An 18,982-nucleotide genomic window follows, 5' to 3' on the forward strand; every position below is an offset into this window, starting at 1 on the left:
TGCACAGATCCAGCATACACCACATTCCCATGACTAAGAAAAAGGTCTTTAACTCTGAGGCAGGCTAGACTTTAGTCTTGACTTCAGCATGCTTTTTTTGAGACAGTGAAACATTTTTCTTCTCTTTCTGAGCAGGAATCATGTGATTGCCCACTCAGAACACAACAATCAGCAGAAACGCTCATATCTCTAAATAAGCTGACATCAGCTTGGTCACGGCTGTGACACAATAGAAAGGTCACAGAACATAAATCAACACATTCATAGAGCCCAGTCACAGCAGGCAAAAATAAATGTGCTACCAAAAAAATTCTCCTTGAGATCAGATCTGATCTCTCTCCTCAACGCAGCTCAGAGGGAATTTTAAAGCCTAAGTGTGACAGAGAAAGCAAATCTGTCACCGGTTTATTTTCTGCTATCCTTTATATTTGATTCAGGAATCCCTTACAAACACAATCAGCTGTGTACTACTCTCAAAAAGAGAGGATGACTAATTAATTAGCAAATGTCCAAGGAGAAGGCAATAATCTCATTATGTGTAGGCCATTAAACCCTGAAGGAGCTGCAGTACACTAAAGCCCTGTCAACTCTAACCCAGTGCACTGTCTGAAAGACAAAGAGAACTGCCTTGTATGCGCTCATGTGAAATAATGCAATCATGTAGTCTGCGAAGCACTGCATTTTAAAGCTCTGTATCACCATCATATATGTTTGTTTTGAAGAAATAACCCCCTGCAGGTAATAACAGACCTGAAAAACAATGCAGATAACAAATGCATGGCAATGTGAAAAAAATTATAATAATACAATTGTATCGTACTGCCATCCTAAATGTTCTATGTACAAAATAAGTAACTTAGAGATTAAAAAAATTAGTGTGCTTGATTTTGGTCACTTTTATAAGCCAGATAAACTTGTTCACCCTGTAAATTCTCAAATATTAAGTTTACCTACTCCTAAATCCTAAAATTGAGGATACACTATTTGTTATCTAGATATGAATTAGAATTTAATATTCAAACTGTTTAGAGATTTCAGTTCTCTAAACTGCATCCTGGAATTTATTGAAAACAGGTAACTTAACGTTAAGTTACTGTCCTTTGAGTCACACACACACACACACACACACACATACAAACATATACATATACATACATATATACATGTTGAATTTGACATTTTAATTTAGTCTTCTTATTGGTTTATAATTTGTATTTAATAAACATATTAACAAAGCTGATGATGAGCAGCACGAAGCATCTGGACTGATTCACCTGCATCCCTGATGTTCATATAACGTTACGTTAGACTCAAACTAGCTTTAAAGCTATCAGCTGTTAGCTTTCAGTTACAGACTAACCCTGAACAGATACGACAGACATTTTAAATCACACAAATACAGATACAGGTGTCTTTCGTTCATAGATTGCAGTAAAACGACAGATGGCTGGTTTTAGACAGGTTTTAGACAGAGCTGAATGGAAGCTGTCTGAGGTAAAATAGCGCAAGGTTGCGTTTCTTCGGCTCTTAACTTACCTCATATTGAATGTATTGTTTCCTCCACTCCGGGGTGATGTGGGCAGACAAGTGCTCGGTGAATTTCATTTTTATGAGTATTTCGGGGTGCTTTTGTCTGAGGAGAGTGTCACGCTGCTGGAAAATTACCAGTGAATCATCGCGAGCTGAAAATCACCCTCAGATTAACGGCTGTTTTTCGTTGCTCCGCGACACACAGTTTCAGGGCAATTATTGCGATATTTTTAAACAGCCGTCCCCGGTGTTCCTCCTCATCCCTTCAGTTGTTTTTTCAAATGCTTCGGGACGCTGGCAAAGGTGGTTTAGAGGGCTGAAGGAGCTCTTGACAGAGTGTTTCTCTGCCTGATATCTGAACCTGAGGCTACAGCGGCCGCCATCATTGTCGGAGAATGACGTCACGGGTGCGTCACCGCAGAGGATGTTTTCCAGCTCGCAGTGTGACCGACCGCTCGTACCTCTTAAAATAATTACTGTGAATTATAGACATGTGAAGTCAAGGGCAGGTTATTCTTAACCCAACAAGCCTAAAGGTAAAACGTTTCTCGTAGCTCAAATGTGCATTTGAATTTGTGTCCCTTGCATCAGCTTGTTTATCATTCAGTCACAGCTTATCTAGGCTGAGTGACATGTTTCTCAATTGGGTCCAAGGCTGAAGTCTTCATCTACAAAGCAGTGCTAGTGTCTGTTTTTCACCCACCCTTTTCTCAGTTAAATCTGTGTTAAAACGTATGTATGCATATATGTATAATTTTATCAATGCAATTCATTATGCTTAAATAATGTACATTAAATATTGGTAAAAAGGGATCAAATAATACGGGACATGGAACACAGTTTCCATCATATTCCAATGTACTTTGACACTTCCCAGATTCCCTTCAGTGTTTATCAACATAAAGACAACACAAATATTTGGCAATAAGATTATTCTTTCTTCCCAAATGAAGAATCATTTTGCTCCATTAAGTCAGCAAATTTGTACATTTAATAAACAGCAAAATGAAGAGAAAGTACATCACTTTACATACAAAAAAAGGAAAAGGGAGTATATTTAACAAAACATAATAACAAAATACCCATTTAATTTTAAGGACATAATATTTCATATTTATATAGGTCAACATTTATGGCTTTCTTATTTTTAAGATACACTGAAAAAGAAGGCTATTGCTATCACATTTAGCTGGGCTTCCCTTACACGTCTGGGAATAGCTGAATGTGTGTGTGGGGAAAAGCTACATCTTCAGTTAGTCATCAGGGTGCTGTGGATCTCCAGGAACGTGGGTCTTTCTTTGGCATTTCTCTTCCAGCAGCTTAGCATGAGGCTGTACACTGAATCAGGACAGCAGTGCGGCTTCGGCAGATACACCTGAGGGGTTCAAAATACAGCTCAGCACTGACACCTTTAGAGTTTTCCAAGTTATTACATGGATTTTTCCCTGACTCATCTTGCAGTGCCAGCTATTCTTAGGCACAAGGGGGAAAAAAGCATAGATTTGTCTGCAGAAATAATCTTTTTCAAACAGGAGTCACATTTAAATGTCAATTTTTTTTTTTGATATTTATATCTAAATAATAAAATTGCATTTCAATTAACATGTTATTTAATAATAAAATACAAAATATAATACATATAAAAAAAAAAAACAATGAATGCAAAATGTATTTTCTTTTCCATTTCCATATATATATATATAAAACAAGACAATGCACAATTAACATGACTACTTAAGACCATCATGTTAATTTGCCAGATTTAACCACAGGCTAATTTTCATCTCTAGTCCCTGGCAGGTTGATGGTAAAAAGCATTAATTATATAAACATGTTCTTAAACTAGTCATTTACAATGCACAAATACAGATATTTAGTACATCAATTAATATTCAAATCTAATCAAGTGTAAAATTAAATATTTAAGCATTAAAGATGGAATACTTTTATTAAATAAGTAAGTTAAATATAATGTTACTGATATTTTTTATTCATTCTGGAGGTCTCTGATGATTTCCTAGATGTTGTACAGTTTGAAAAGTAAAAATGATTTACACAGATACTGGCAGAGGTGAAGGTTGTAACTGTTGCATGCTCAAGTCTCACCTGTTTGTTTTGGTCTCTAAAGAACTCGCCCGTGTTTTCGATCACCTGTTCATCTGTGAACTGGGCATACGGCTGCTCTTTACACAGGGTCAGAATCTCCCACAGGGTGACACCAAATGCCCACACGTCACTGGCCATGGTGAACTTGCCCTGTAGAGACACAGATGATCAAAAAGATTGAGCAGCATGTGAGTTTGTGGCTTTACAAATTTGACTGCGGAAAGACTCACCAGTAGGATGCTTTCCCAGGACATCCAGCGGATGGGAAGCACTGCTCGTCCCTGTATACGGTAGTAATCTCCACGATACAGGTTCCGGCTCATGCCAAAGTCAGCGATCTTGATGGTGTTATTTGTGCCCACTAAACAGTTGCGTGTAGCAAGATCACGGTGAACAAAATTCAGGGAGGACAGATACTTCATTCCCGAGGAAATCTGAGAGGCCATGTGGATCAGTATAGTGTAGCTGAAGAGAAAAAAATATTTCATCCTAAAGTTTGGTCTGTTCATTAGAAGTTTCATGTGGCTTTAGAAGAAACTGAATATAGGACTAAAGTAAAAGAAACAAACTTTTAAGTGGATTGTGTGCTTTTTTTTTTATTGGTCTCTAAGTAAAAATTAAGGTTTCCTCTTTAAACCTGTTCTGTGCAGTTTGTGTAAAAGCAAGTAACACTCCCCATAGAAAAGAGTGTTAATTTGCAGACACATATTGGCTGCAGAAATTATTTTGGGTTTAATTCATTTTTCATACTTAAAAAAAAAAATTGTTATATTAGAAAATATGATGCACTATATTGCAGGGTAAAATGTCACCAAAATTAACAAAAATGGCCTACAAATTCAAGATAAATGGGGCAAAAAATTAAAAGAATTGTGAAAATTAATGAAAAGTGTCTATTTTTGGAATTACATTTTGATTCACTCACACTGCAGCAGATTGCTTTTCACACTTATTTCAATTACTTTGTATGAAATAAATTAATGTCTGAATTAAACCATAAATATAATTTATAATTTAAGAAATTAAATTATGTTCCAAAGGATTTTCTTTTTTTCATATTTCATTGTGACATACCTGATGGCAGCTGAGTTGCCAGCCGGAAGTCCTTCTTCCTGCAGCTCATGGCGGGACAGGAACTGATTGAGGTCTCCGTTTTCCATGTACTCCGTGATCATGCACAGCGGATCGCTCTCAACGCACACCGCCAACAGGCGAATGATGTTCGGGTCTCTTAATCGTGAGATGATCCTGATCTCTTTCAAGAAGTCGTTCCTGAAAATGTAGATTTCCTTGAGGAAAATGTAAATTGTCCTAAAATGGCTGGACACCATCTGTAAAGCAAAAGGCAGTGCTTCTCAGCAACAACAGGCATGTAACATCGATTGCGGGACACCTGCACCTATGTGTCACCTTGCATTTTTGTTTGCATCCTCTCTTAGTGTCTTGACTGCTACGAGTATTGGCTCATCGCTGATGTCGCCACTATGGTCCTTCTTGAACTCCTGTATTCCCTCAGCTTCACACAGATGAACCTGTGGCAGGAATGAACACATAAAACAAACAGCTTGAGCAAGAGTAACTTTTTTTAGTGAAGAGAATTGTTCACTGACTTCTCCAAACTGTCCTTCGCCAAGTTTCTCTTTAAAAGTCAGTCTCTCCCTCGGAAACTCCTCCAGAGCTCCGTCTCTTCCCGGGGATAGGGGCATGTTGACCACTGTGACGCGGTAACTGTGGGCACCAGCGGCTTCCTGCTGGCTCACGATATCTGCCTCTGCGTAGTGTGGGGCTTCATTTGTAGGATGGGTCATAGAGGGTTCGGAAGGGGCATCGATCACTGCTGTAACACAACCATATTAACATTGATATGTTATGTTGTTAAAGATATAGGTCACCCAAAAATAAAAATTCTATCATCATGTCAAACTTAATTTCAGTTATTTTTTGTTAATATGTATTTACTTGGAAAATACAGAAGGATGCATCACTGGGCTGATAAGAGTTTTAAATGTCTCTTATGCTTACCAAGACGTGCTTATGCTTATTTGATAAAAATACAGTGAAAACAGCAAAAATATGAAATATTATTACAATTGAAAGTAACGTTTATATTACAGTTTTTTTTATGTAATTAATTCTGCTGTCAGTCATCTGCTGGAGTGCCCATGACAGCCACCAGAGGGCACTCCTCCCAGATCATCGCCCTGTGCTTGTGGACTTCAGTTCCCATCATCCACCCATATATTTATACATATACTCTTTGTGTGACAGAGACAGCAATTTAAGTTGTTATTCATTGATAAAACCAATATGGTGATAGGATTGAGAAAAAAATTAAGTCCAGTTCGATATCCAATGTCACGTGATACATTGAAAGGAGACGTATTTGAAATTAAAGCTGCGGTAGGTAACTTTTGACGCTCTAGCGGTTAATAAACATAACTGCTTGCGTCTTGCGGAAGAACATCGTAGCCGGAACTACTTCTCTCTGTTTATGTCTATGAAGAATCACAAAGGTACTGGGTTACTCCGCCGCGGTACCCCCGAAGCAATCTAAAATAGTCCCAATATAAACACTTATTATAGGTGCACCCTAGTGATTCAGGACAAGCTAAAAACACGGTTTGGAAAATGGATTCATGGTGTACTCGCTTATTATATACATTTTTCTACATTTTGAACACAAACAAAGTTACGGACCACAGCTCTGATTGGTTGTTTCTTACCGGGAGCGATGGATTTCTGCAAATGGCAATAGGACACTGGGAGGAGCCAGAGGAGCTTGATTTGTTCACAGATTATCTGTCTCATATTCTACTGTCAGGACATAATGACAGGTTTAACAAATATGTAAAAAATATATATTTTTACAAAAGTTACTTACTGCAGCTTTAAAGTTGCTCTTAATTTCAGGCTGTTCATCAAACAGGGCTATTTTGGTGTTATTTTTTCCAGACAGATGTAGCTACTATAAACTCCTATAAACTGGGTTTGGAATGACATGACGATGGGTAAATATTGAGCAGTCCTACCAAGGTTTTCCGTAGCCTGGAACTCCGGTAGTTTCCGTAAAAGTTGGGATGGTTCCTGATAGTCAGATGATCCCATGGGGAAAATTCGTTCATACGTGGAAGTGGACTCAACATCGCTGGACAGAGAGGAGTGACGGTGGGTGAAGGCTTCTCTCTGAACAGACAGACGCACGGTCAGCTCATCATTCAACATACGCCGAGAGGCCTTCAACAAAATGTGATACATAACATGCTACATTGATAACCACAAACTGACAGCAAGGTTATTATAGTAAATAAAAAATAAAACCATTAAAAAAACTAGCATTACTTGAAATAAAATAAACTTTAACTGAAAATAAAACATAAAACCTTTAAATTAGCCAATTACCAATGCAATGTTTCCCTTTTTCATTTAGTTTAACTTGATGTACTGTACTAAAACAACGGAAACTTAATCAATATTAACGTTAAAAAAATTAATTACATTACAAAAACACAAAAAATGACTAAAGCTTTAATTAAAATCCAAACGTAAAACACACACACACACACACACACACACACACAGACATATATATATATATATATATATATATATATATATATATATATATATATATATATATATATATAAAATAACATTTGCTGATGGGGTGAATGTTATTGCCATGATATACAGCAAGCTTCAAACTAATAATCTTACCTTCTCAATCATCTTCTGCCAGACCTGTCGCCACAGTATGATTATTATGATGGCAAACAAAATGACAATAATGGCCACCAAACAGCCTATCAGGATCCTTGTGTTGCTGTCATCGATTTTGTGGGTGGGATCATCACCTGCCGAAAGTTCAGAGTAGGAAATACAATTTTTATATTTTACAGAATCAAAATCTTTGCTAAATTACATCCTTTCAATGCGATATTGAGCAGTGCAATGCTTCTATCAAAAGTTAGCACTTTTAACTGTGGATGGAACTGCAGTCACCATAACCATTGTTTTTTTTTTTTTTTTTTTTTACATTTTATGTTGCAGCATAATAAAAAAATAATAATATTAAAAAAGTATTATTTTGAATAAAACTCTAAAAGCCATACCGATCTATTACTCTATAAAAATATAATTTATTTGTAAAACCGCCGCATGAAGCACTGAACAACAGGTGGCACTGTTGGCTGCAAATTTACACTGTAAAACTGGATAGCAACCATTTGGCACTGTGTGAGAGCAGATATTTATTCACAGAGAATTCTTTATTGTATCTAAAATAAATATAACGTTCACCTGGGAGAATCCCTGGAGTCTGATTACGTTTACGGGGAACAAGAGAGGTGTTGTACACTGCTGTATCTGAAAGGTGAATATGGGTAAAAGGCATTTTGAACTGCAGAGGTACTGTATTTTTAGTAAGCTATTAATATGCTAAAATTAATTATTAAAAAAAAGTGAACAGATAAGAAAAGGAGCGCTGGAGATGAAAGAAAGAACAGCGTGATTAAACCACTATTACCTGACTGGAAAGCAATTTCACTGAACATCATCCAGATGTCATTGAATGCAAAACGGCACCTAATTGTGCTGGCCATGCGGTTGCCAAGGGCAACTGTGACAAACCGAGCACTTGGACTGATGTTGTCTGCTTTCAGCTTGAAAACCACAGGACTGGGCTCCCAGTCTGAATCCGAACGGAAGTAACAAACGGCCCGACGAAACATTTTTACTCCCCATGTGTACATGTTGTTACAGTGGACCTATCAAACAAAAGGTTATCCAGCAATACAAATGTATTAATTAATAATTATAATAATAACATATATGTTACCCCATGTGAAAAAAGTAGTAGACCTACAATTTACTGTATTTAAGTACAGTATATTTTCAAATACAAATTTGTAATGATAAAGTTGCAATTTTGTTCAGTTAAAATATAATTTTAAATGTTATAAGAAAGAACACTAAGTTAAAATGATATTATACATTAAATTATATTATTATTAAGCTGATATTACACTATTATCAAGAACTTCACATGTTTAGTTTAAACACATCAAAATAAATGTACAAAAGATGATTAAACAATTATTTAAAATGTACCTTAAATTTGACATTATTACAAATCACAATTTTTAACTGTCTACATAATATATTAAATTTCATATATATATATAATCTCCAAGTAATTTTTAATATATAATATAATATTTACGTTTTTTATATATTTAATATTATTTAATATATAAAATGTTAGGAACACTACAAGTGCACATTCAATACAATTAAGCACACTTATTTTCCACAAGGGCCATGTAGACGTATTTCAGACAAACCTTCATTGATGTGAAATTTCTGACCCGGTCAAACTCAAATGTCATCTCCACCGAACCACCAGGGAAACTAGCATTGGTCCAGCCCACATAGTCATAGCCAGGCCAGACCCCATACACCTGGCTTCTGGTGAAGTCATCTAAACCCCAGCTTCCATCAGTGAGCTGTCCAAGGCCTTCTGTCATGCTTCGAGAAAACCTTGTTGTTTCATTTAAGTGAATAAGGTGGTCATATTTACTGTAGTGTTGAGTGTGTGATGCTTTACCTGTAACGAATGGCTCCATCATACACAGTGTCATTTAAGTAGATTTTTTGGCCTCTGAAAGTCATCTGCTGGCCAGCAGGGGCGCTGTAGGACACAAGACCATCTGCAGCAACGATGAAAGGTAAAGTCACCCAAAAATGAACATTTTTGTACCAAATCTATCTATCTATCTATATAGGAAACAAAGTCAATGAAATGACATAAGGCTAAGTAAGGTGAGGTTTGTTAATGCTGCACTCTGCATTTAAGCAGTTGCACGAAATATGTTTTATAGTTTACCAAGCCATTCACAGCCGTAGAGCTCCACCCTCATGCACACAATCATAGAGGGGTCAGTCACAGGCATGAAACGCACAAAACGAGCAATAATTGGAGGCTCCAGGTCCTTAAGCACAACATCATAGGCGTTACTGTTCCCTTCAATGATCTAAAAAGATGAAAAAGGATGAGAACACACAAACAATGAACTCCCATTTCACAATCCTCATCACTCTTAGAGGCCTAAAGGTAAAGTTTCCACCAAAATTAAAGTTCCGTCACCATTCGCTCACCCACATGTCATTCAAAACCCTAAAGGCCCTAAATGGAGACAGATGTGTGAAAAAAGTATTGCATGGCCACAAGAAACGATATAGTCATCCTCAAACCTTTGAGTTCTCTTGCAAAACGACTGCATTTTCTTGAGAAACTTTTTCTTCCAACTTCATTTTATTTATACCACAAAAGTGTTGTGAGTGAACGCAAAGATTCTTGGGGGATTGCGAAAGCATTGAAATAAAATTCTTCCTTCAATCTAACCCCCCCAACCCCCATCATCCTGTCCCCTCAGGGGCTCAATACAAACCGGTTTGACTTTCTTTCTCCTGCATAACACAAAAGATGAGATTCTGAGGAAAGCTGGGGTCTCGATGATTTTTATTGCATGGAAAGAAAATCAACTGAAACATTTTTTTAAAGAAAGTCACACAGGTTTGAAACATCATGATGGTGGTAAAGTGATGACAGAATTGAAAATTATCAACTAATCAGAACAAAGATCTCAGTCTCAGTATAACTGATAAGAATAACATTGGCATCACCTCACCTGTCGACCTTGCCGGTCACGCCAGGAGACCCAGCGTGTGCCGTCCCGGCTGTATTTAACCTTGTATCGCTGGGCAAACTCTTTGCCCGCTCCATCTGCGTGCCGTCCCTGCGTGCCGACGAGAGTGACAAAATGAAGGGTGCGAAGGTCAATCTGCAGAAATTCCTTTAGATTATTTGGTTCAGCCATGACATCTGGACACCACGCTCCATCTCCATCTCCATCATCAAAATCCAATCTGAAAAATAGAGGGATATGGTGGAGAAAATATGTTTTATTAGTAGTATAATATGATCAGTTAGTGTGATCAGTGTGTTAGATGTACCTGCCATATCGAGCTGCGGTGGACTCTGACCACTGGCTGGAAGCAGAAATATCTTCATCCTGAATTTGGCCTCCAGTCATCCCCAGTGGGTACCTACACACAGCTATCACATGAAGAAATTAAGGAAGGTTATATGACACACATTGACAGCGCAGTCGATATTAAAATTATGTGCACTGGCACAAAACTGAAAGTATTTATCATCTGTTAGTGAGTCTGTAAATTGTAGGGATGGATATGGATATGGATATTATGTCACAGTGTCTGGTTTGTGTTCCCCGGGTAACCACTAGATGTCCTCTTTCCCCACGATCTCTGTCTATCATTGCACTCAGCTGTCACTGGTTATTAATCATTGCACTCAGCCAATTCCCCATTAGCATTGTCATTTCCCTGTGTATTTATACCCTGTCTGTGTTAGTATGTGTCACAGAGTCCTTGTAGTTTTCACGCTACTTCTAGTCCTGTCCTTGCCTGATTGTTTTGTGTTTGTTTTTGTTTGGATTGCTACTCTGGTTTTGACCCCTGCCTGGACTGGATAACGATTTGGATTACCCCAATAAAAGACATACCTGCACTTTGATCTCTCTCTGTGTTTTCATGTGTCCCGATCGTGACATGTCACTCATTTGCCATTTAACAAATTGAGCAATAACATGACCAATTTTTTTTTTCAGATCAATTTATTTATTAAAAAATTTATTAAAAGAAATTCAATTAATGTAATGACTTGAATTAATTTAAATCATTTTCTATATTTTTTTTCACAATTTTCTATAATTAACATGTTTTTAATTTCTGAATTAAAATAGGGGGAATAAAAGATGATACAGGGTGATACAACGATCCTGTAATCACAATTAAAAATGTAACCATATGATAAAAAGATGCAATAAAAAATAATAATAAACAAAAATACCCTAAGAAGTCTGGTGTAATCTTTTAGTACACACACAAACTAGTGTTCCAAAGTTTGGGGTCAGTAAAAGCATTTATGTATTTAATTTGAAAGAAATTAATACTTTTTTTTCATCAAGAATGCATTTAATTGATAATGATATTAAAGGGGTCATATGATGTTGCTAAAAAGAACATTATTTGGTGTAATGAAATGTGTTTATGTGGTTTAAGGTTTAAAAAAACCACATTATTTTCCACATACTGTACATTATCGTTTCTCCTCTATGTCCTGCCTTCTGAAACACATACATTTTTACAAAGCTCATCAGTCTGAAAAGTGAGGTGTGCTCTGATTGGCCAGCTGTCCAGTCCATTGTGATTGGCTGAATACCTCAAGCCGGTCCAGCCGGAGCGATGAGACATAAACATAAAACCAATTATACACGTGATATAAACATGATTTCTAGCCATGTCCTCTTTTGGAAGGCAAAACCAAAGTTTCGTTTTCTCAACGATACAGCGTCACACCGCTGCCTAGAGTGAGCGGAGGCTGATGATCACAGGCTGGACTCTGCTTCGTCCACGGTGAAAGCCAATCCAGTGATCCACAGTGCAAAGTTGATGTACTTCCTCAGCGACCAGCACGGATCAGCTCCAGACATAACGAAGCTCTTTTGGAAGACCAAACAAAGTAGTTTCCCTTTCACAGTGAAACACACAGTGTCTATACAACATGGCAGCGGTGGCAACGCTTTCTTTCTTTGCATGAACATCTGGGCGGTGTTATGCAAATCTTCCCACATAGTGACATAGAGATGTGGGGGCGTGTTTAAATGAGCCATTTGGGGGGGGGAGTCTTAACTTGAATAAAGAATATCTCTTTGGATTTGAGACTTAAGTCTTTGCAACTTTACAGATCTTCTTTATTCACCAAGAGCTTGTAACACTCCAAAGAGAAAGGATAAATTTAAATTGCATCATATGACACCTTTAAGAAATGTTTCTTGAGCAGCAATCCGAATAATAGAATGATATCTGGATCATGTGACACTGAAGACTGGAGTAATGATGCTGAAAAATTCAGCTTTAGGTATAATTACTTTTTAGAATATATTAAAATGGAAAACAGTTTTAAATGGTAATAACATTTCACACTCCCATTTTTACTGTATTTTTTTTTATCAAATAAATTCAGCATTGGTGAGCATAAGAGACAGATTTCTGCCACAGTAATATAATAGCAGACATCCGCTGAGTGAAACTGCATCTTCCTAGAAGGTGAAATGATCCTAGGTTCTCGGTTTCTAGGTTTTTGGGACTGAACCGATAATCTGTGTATCCTAGCTGCCACCACTCCAGAAACTGAAAAACCAGACCAAGATTCACTACACAGTAGGTGGCATTGTGCTGCAGGAGCAAGACTCCATATTTCTGCTCCAGGGAGGTTGTGCGAATAGGTGGAATCCACACCCCATGAGCAAATATCCAAAATACCACTAAACCCCCATCCGTTAGGCCTCAGCAGAAAACAGACAGACTTTTATGTTCGTTCCAGGTCATGCTCACCAGGAACCGCAGGACATTCTCAGCTTTGTGATATTTTTCTTCTCAGTTACTTCTCTTTAAAAAGTAGGTAGAAAACTAGTTGCTGCAAAGTTAATGCAAGATCCATCGTTATTATTTGTCACATATTTACCAGAAAACACAGAACATTCTCCAATTCCTAACATTATGGAAACTTTCTCTTTAGATTCAGTTTTCTGTAAACAGAGTCAAAACAGATTCCATAAACTATCAATCTCAGAATGTTCTGGGATTAAAAACATTTTAAAGACAAATGCGTCTTTGTTTTATTTTCTTTCCCTGGCAGTAACTTTACAGCAGTGCAAGGATAAATAGACTCCACTGTAGAGGAGTACAAACTGAGTCTCAGTCACCCAGTGAATAAATACTTCCCATCTCTCTAAATTTGATTTGTTAGCCTTGGCAAATGAAACAGACACTGGACCCCAAGCATAGTTTCCTCTATGACGCTACCTAGTGTCAATGACATGCCTGTTTTTAGCCGTCTGCTCAAGTGATCACCATTTACAAAGACGTCAGTAAAAGACATTAATTTGTTACTGATGATTTCCCTTAGTATGTACATTGAAAAACTATAATAGATCTAATAGGACACTTCATGTTATGATACTGTTACATTGATCATTTTGAAAGTAAAAAAGAAAAAAGCATCTTATAATTTGCGATGAAAAACCTGTTTGACAGCTCACATTGGTTTTCATTGAAATAACTAATTTTCTTGTCATCTTCACCTTTGTCGTCTGTTATGTATAATGGGGCTTTATGTTACATTTTACACTGTTATTTAATATTTATTGCATTATTTTAGCTGACGCTTTTATGCAAAGCGACTTAGAATTGCTATATATGTCAGAGGTCACACGCCTCTGGAGCAACTAGGGGTCAATTGTCTTGCTCAGGGACACATTGGTGTCTCACAGTGGATTCGAACCCAGGTCTCTCACACCAAAGGCGTGTGTCTTATCCACTGTGCCAACCCGTGAGGCTAAATGCAGTGAACCTAATGCTGAACCAACATTTCCTAAAGGCTATGTGACAAAATTACTTGACATATATTTGCACTATATAATATTATGAATCAAAAGCTGTTCCTCGTGATTTGTGAATTATTTTAATTCTGCTTCATTACTCTCACCTGGGTTGACCTGTGACTTCACGGCTCCAACCAGGAGAAGGACAATAAGATATTGTCTCATTTGGAACATCTTATTTTGTGACCTTAATTCCTGTAAAAAAAAAAAATAAATAAAAAAATACAATATATATTTATATATATTTCAACGTAGTTTAATAAATGATCTGTTAACTTACATATTTTTTTCTCTTGCAGTATTTAAAATGATCAGTTAAACACTTCACATTCAAAATCAAAACAACTGAAAGGGAATATTTGTTCAATATTGGACAAATATGAATTTATAATATAATTCAATAATGTTGTTAATAATAACCAATAATAATTTATTAATGTCATACATATAATGATATTAAATAACACTGAAATGTATTTGCATTACAATGAACACATTCATAATGCTTTAAAGAAAAAATATGGAGAAAAAAAGCTTGCCAAACCACATACCCAAAAGATGAGGAACAAAGTGGCCCTTGTAGGTGCATTTGCCCTCAGGTAAGTAAGTTTTCCCTGTATACAAAGTCCACTATGTGACTGGTGTTTATTTATATTGCCTATGGCTCCACAGCTGCCTGTGGGAGAGCAGTACTGTATGTACAGTGACCAATAGAATCCCACTCTTTATGGAGCACAACCATCTACTACAATCATAAACAACAATGTGTAATCAACTGTTCTCTGGTGTAAGCAACTATATGCTTTACTTAATTATTTTAAACCATAATTTATGAGTATTATTGAATGAAAAGTTTGCGTAACAGAAATGTACCTAGGAACATTTATTTGGATTTAACTTGGATAAAATATGTTGATATACGTTTTTCTTAACACTGCCAAGGATTATTAGTATTATGGAAAAATGATTTCCAGCAGAGACTCAATCATTCATGCCTGATTTGTTGGCCATATGCAACAAAATCATAATCACATATAAAGAGGCAATTGAAACATTCTACAAAATACAAATGACACTTACCGCTTTCTTCAATCATAAACTCAAAGATTACTGCCTCAAAGTATTAACCTCTGAGCAAAACACAATCCACCTCATCTTCACGATCCATCCTGAGGGAAAATGAGCAGCTGGGGCAAGTGACCCTCTTACAGGAGCAGAAATAAACAGAGAGAAGAAAAAAAAAAAGATACAGTCAGCACCATTCTGGGGAAAGTCCAAAAGCCCAGATTTCAACCTGAGAAACAGAAGGTTTTAATTATACACACAATAGTTGTATATGTCTCATTCAGTTTAAAGTGCTTCGTAGGCATCATTATTCCAAGTGTAAATTGCACAAAATATTTCCAGAAGTGTCTCCGCTGTGTGACAAATGAAATTAAACCACTTAAATTGTGGCTGACAGAGTTGACGAGTACTCTACATTTGGAAAGAATCAGGTATACCCTAATAGACAAGATTGTGTTATTTGAAAAAATGTGGTCCCCTCATACATGTGATTAATATGTTTATAATGCCTTCAGTACCTACTTTTACCACTGGATAGCACTTAAGGGTCTGTATTTTTTGGGGGGTGGGATGGGGGGCGGATGTTTATTTGTTTAAATGTAAGTTATATATGTTTGTATTTAAAAAAGTGTAATTACAAGTGATTATCAGCTAACATTTCGAATAATAAAAATATTTAAACCACAATAGTTCTATATAATTTTCACACAATAGTTTTTCAAAGTAAAACTAATATATATTTACACATGAAAAATCAGTGTTTGCTGAACAAGTCCTATATTTAAGGAAATTTGCATGTGCACAGGTATATATTATTTAACCATAGTTTAACCATGGTATTTCGTAGTAAAACACTGGTTATACAAATTGTAATCAATAAGCCAAAAGACCATGGTTACTGCACTTTTACTATAATAAAACCATGGGGGATTTTTGTAAGGGCAGTTGGTCAGTTTACTAATTAGAAAAGATCACTTAGAACTAGTAACTAAGTAACTTTGAGTTGTACTGAAAGCTTATTGTATTATTGTATTAAAAGCTCACTGTATAGAGTAATGCGAGAGAGAGAGAGAGAGGGAGAGAGAGGTAAAGAGAGAGAGAAAGATAGACCAAGTGAATGTAATTACCTGCATCTAATTACCAGCATTCATTCTTCAGCCTCAATCTTATATTCACATTAACATTAGTTAGAATGGAAAACGATATCTTTGTCATACCATCCTTTCCTGTTTCCTCTGTTAAAGGTGATTTCCAATGAAAGCACTGCTCAGTGCAATTGAAGTCTTAAGGTGTGGTTGAAAGTAAAAAATAACTTCCTTGTTTGTACCGTTACAGTCTCTTTCAATATAAATGTCTTTAATGCTGAATTACTCATAAAAGTATCTTGTCACCATCTAATGGTGGAATAATGTAACTAATCACTATCACAAATGCGTTTCTCAATAATAAATAGCCCTGCATGCCATGGCTATCCTGCAAGTACATCAAGCCAAGGCACTGAAACGAATGCACAAGAGTAGTATCACCTAAGGTTGATGCTGGAACTGCGCTCGGCAACTGACTTCACCCTCCCGGATTACGAAAGTCATGGTGCGATCCCTCGGGATGGCGATGTCCAATAGCGCCATCTATGGCTCAGCCTTGCTTAGATGAGTGACGTTGACAAAGTGATCTTTCTTGACGCTCCCCTCTCCCAGGCTGGGTTATTTAGTGACCATGTTGAGGACTCATGCAGACTGTGGCTATCCAGCAAGTCCTGCCCGGTGTGATCCTCCATCTGCCACCGTTTCACTGTGGGCCACACCTCAGCCTGCCCTTCGCCAAAGGCGCTCTCCTGTAGTTGCTCCAGCCCCGTGCTGACACCCGTGTACCTGCTGGCCCCTAAGTCCCCAGGAAGGCGACGAGGTGGCCCTGACACAGATAGCTAGAAGATGCCAGGAACTGCTTCTCTTCCGGAGATGGTGAGAACAGCGCCACTCTTTCCCTGGAGGAGGGCCAGGTGTATAATTTTTGCTGTTTTCTATTCCACTGTTGGCTAAGGGCTGACTATGATTAATTCCTCATTGTCATTAGGATATGTCCCCAAAACCTTCAAACTGGCTGTTATTAAGCCTCTCATAAAAAAACCACAACTTGACCCCAGAGAACTTGTTAATTATAGACCAATCTCGAATCTCCCTTTTCTGTCCAAGATACTAGAAAAGGTGGTATCCTCACAATTATATTCCTTCTTAGAGAAAAATGGTATATGTGAGGATTTCCAATCAGGATTTAGACCGTATCATAGTACTGAGACTGCTCTCCTTAGAGTTACAAATGATCTGCTCTTATCATCTGATCGTGGGTGTATCTCTCTATTAGTTTTATTGGATCTTAGTGCTGCGTTTGACACAATTGACCACAACATTCTTTTGCATAGACTTGAACACTTTGTTGGCATCAGTGGAAGTGCACTAGCATGGTTTAAATCGTACTTATTTGGCCGCCATCAGTTCGTAGCAGTGAATGAAGATGTATCATATCGATCACAAGTGCAGTATGGAGTACCTCAAGGCTCAGTACTAGGGCTGCTACTCTTCACGCTTTATATGTTACCCTTGGGAGATATCATCAGGAAACATGGTGTTAGCTTTCACTGTTATGCTGATGATACTCAGCTCTATATTTCCTCGCAGCCCGGTGAAACACACCAATTTGAAAAACTAATGGAATGCATAGTCGATATAAAAAATTGGATGACGAGTAATTTCTTACTGCTAAATTCAGAAAAAACAGAGGTGTTAATCATAGGGCCTAAAAACTCTGCTTGTAATAACCTAGAACACTGTCTAAGACTTGATGGTTGCTCTGTCAATTCTTCGTCATCAGTTAGGAACCTAGGTGTGCTACTTGATCGCAATCTTTCCTTAGAAAGCCACGTTTCTAGCATTTGTAAAACTGCATTTTTCCATCTCAAAAATATATCTAAATTATGGCCGATGCTCTCAATGTCAAATGCAGAAATGTTAATCCATGCATTTATGACTTCAAGGTTAGACTATTGTAATGCGTTATTGGGTGGTTGTTCTGCAGGCTTGGTAAACAAACTACAGCTAGTCCAAAATGCAGCAGCTAGAGTTCTTACTAGAACCAGGAAGTATGACCATATTAGCCCGGTCCTGTCCACACTGCACTGGCTCCCTCTCAAACATCGTATAGATTTTAAAATATTGCTTATTACTTATAAAGCCCTGAATGGTGTAGCACCTCAGTATTTGAATGAGCTCCTTTTACATTATACTCCTCTACGTCCGCTACGTTCTCAAAACTCAGGCAATTTGATAATACCTAGAATATCAAAATCAACTGCGGGCGGCAGATCCTTTTCCTATTTGGCGCCTAAACTCTGGAATAACCTACCTAACATTGTTCGGGAGGCAGACACAATCTTGCAGTTTAAATCTAGATTAAAGACCCATCTCTTTAACCTGGCTTACACATAACATACTAATATGCTTTTAATATCCAAATCCGTTAAAGGATTTTTAGGCTGCATTAATTAGGTAAACCGGAACCGGAAACACTTCACATAAAACCTGATGTACTTGCTACATCATTAGAAGAATGGCATCTACGCTAATATTTGTCTGTTTCTCTCTTGTTCCGAGGTCACCGTGGCCACCAGATCCAGTCTGTATCCAGATCAGAGGGTCACTGCAGTCACCCGGATCCAGTACGTATCCAGACCAGATGGTGGATCAGCACCTAGAAAGGAC

At 37.4% G+C, this 18,982-nt stretch overlaps 2 protein-coding genes across 3 annotated transcripts in view; both read right to left on the minus strand.

The window, feature by feature from the left end:
* The window catches only part of LOC113046031 (xenotropic and polytropic retrovirus receptor 1 homolog), a 35,834-nt gene extending 33,755 nt beyond the window's left edge, over nt 1-2,079 (minus strand). Inside the window, exon 1 of the mRNA XM_026206862.1 lies at nt 1,537-2,079. Coding sequence (XP_026062647.1) covers nt 1,537-1,605 — 69 coding nt within the window. The 5' untranslated portion in view covers nt 1,606-2,079. The remainder of the gene's footprint in view (nt 1-1,536) is intronic.
* A 371-nt stretch (nt 2,080-2,450) lies between these two features.
* Nucleotides 2,451-15,359, minus strand: ddr2b (discoidin domain receptor tyrosine kinase 2b). Of its 2 annotated transcripts, XM_026206861.1 has the most exons (17): nt 15,243-15,359; nt 14,267-14,357; nt 10,648-10,750; nt 10,323-10,560; nt 9,518-9,665; nt 9,239-9,341; nt 8,976-9,159; nt 8,159-8,399; nt 7,933-7,998; nt 7,351-7,487; nt 6,666-6,870; nt 5,247-5,473; nt 5,047-5,168; nt 4,711-4,908; nt 3,867-4,101; nt 3,637-3,786; nt 2,452-2,905 (listed from the first exon to the last, which is right to left on the minus strand). In XM_026206861.1, the coding sequence occupies exons 2-17, from the start codon at nt 14,334-14,336 to the stop codon at nt 2,780-2,782; spliced, it is 2,553 nt and encodes an 850-aa protein (XP_026062646.1). In that variant the 5' UTR covers nt 14,337-14,357; nt 15,243-15,359; the 3' UTR covers nt 2,452-2,779. The 2 variants fall into 2 exon arrangements, with proteins under 2 accessions (XP_026062645.1, XP_026062646.1); XM_026206860.1 differs by lacking the exon at nt 15,243-15,359 and having other exon boundaries at nt 2,451-2,905; nt 14,267-14,336.
* Nucleotides 15,360-18,982: the final 3,623 nt, after the last annotated feature.

This window comes from Carassius auratus, chromosome 27 (assembly GCF_003368295.1).
Source record: "Carassius auratus strain Wakin chromosome 27, ASM336829v1, whole genome shotgun sequence".
Classification (NCBI taxonomy): domain Eukaryota; kingdom Metazoa; phylum Chordata; class Actinopteri; order Cypriniformes; family Cyprinidae; genus Carassius; species Carassius auratus.

Excerpts from the sequence above, each read along its gene's own strand:
- ddr2b (XM_026206860.1), bottom strand. The coding sequence starts at position 14,336 with ATGTTCCAAATGAGACAATATCTTATTGTCCTTCTCCTGGTTGGAGCC. Across the intron at positions 9,666-10,322 it reads GTGACCGGCAAGGTCGACAG|ATCATTGAAGGGAACAGTAA; the intron begins GTGAGGTGATGC and ends TCATCTTTTTAG. Across the intron at positions 5,169-5,246 it reads GCGAAGGACAGTTTGGAGAA|GTTCATCTGTGTGAAGCTGA; the intron begins GTCAGTGAACAA and ends TTCCTGCCACAG.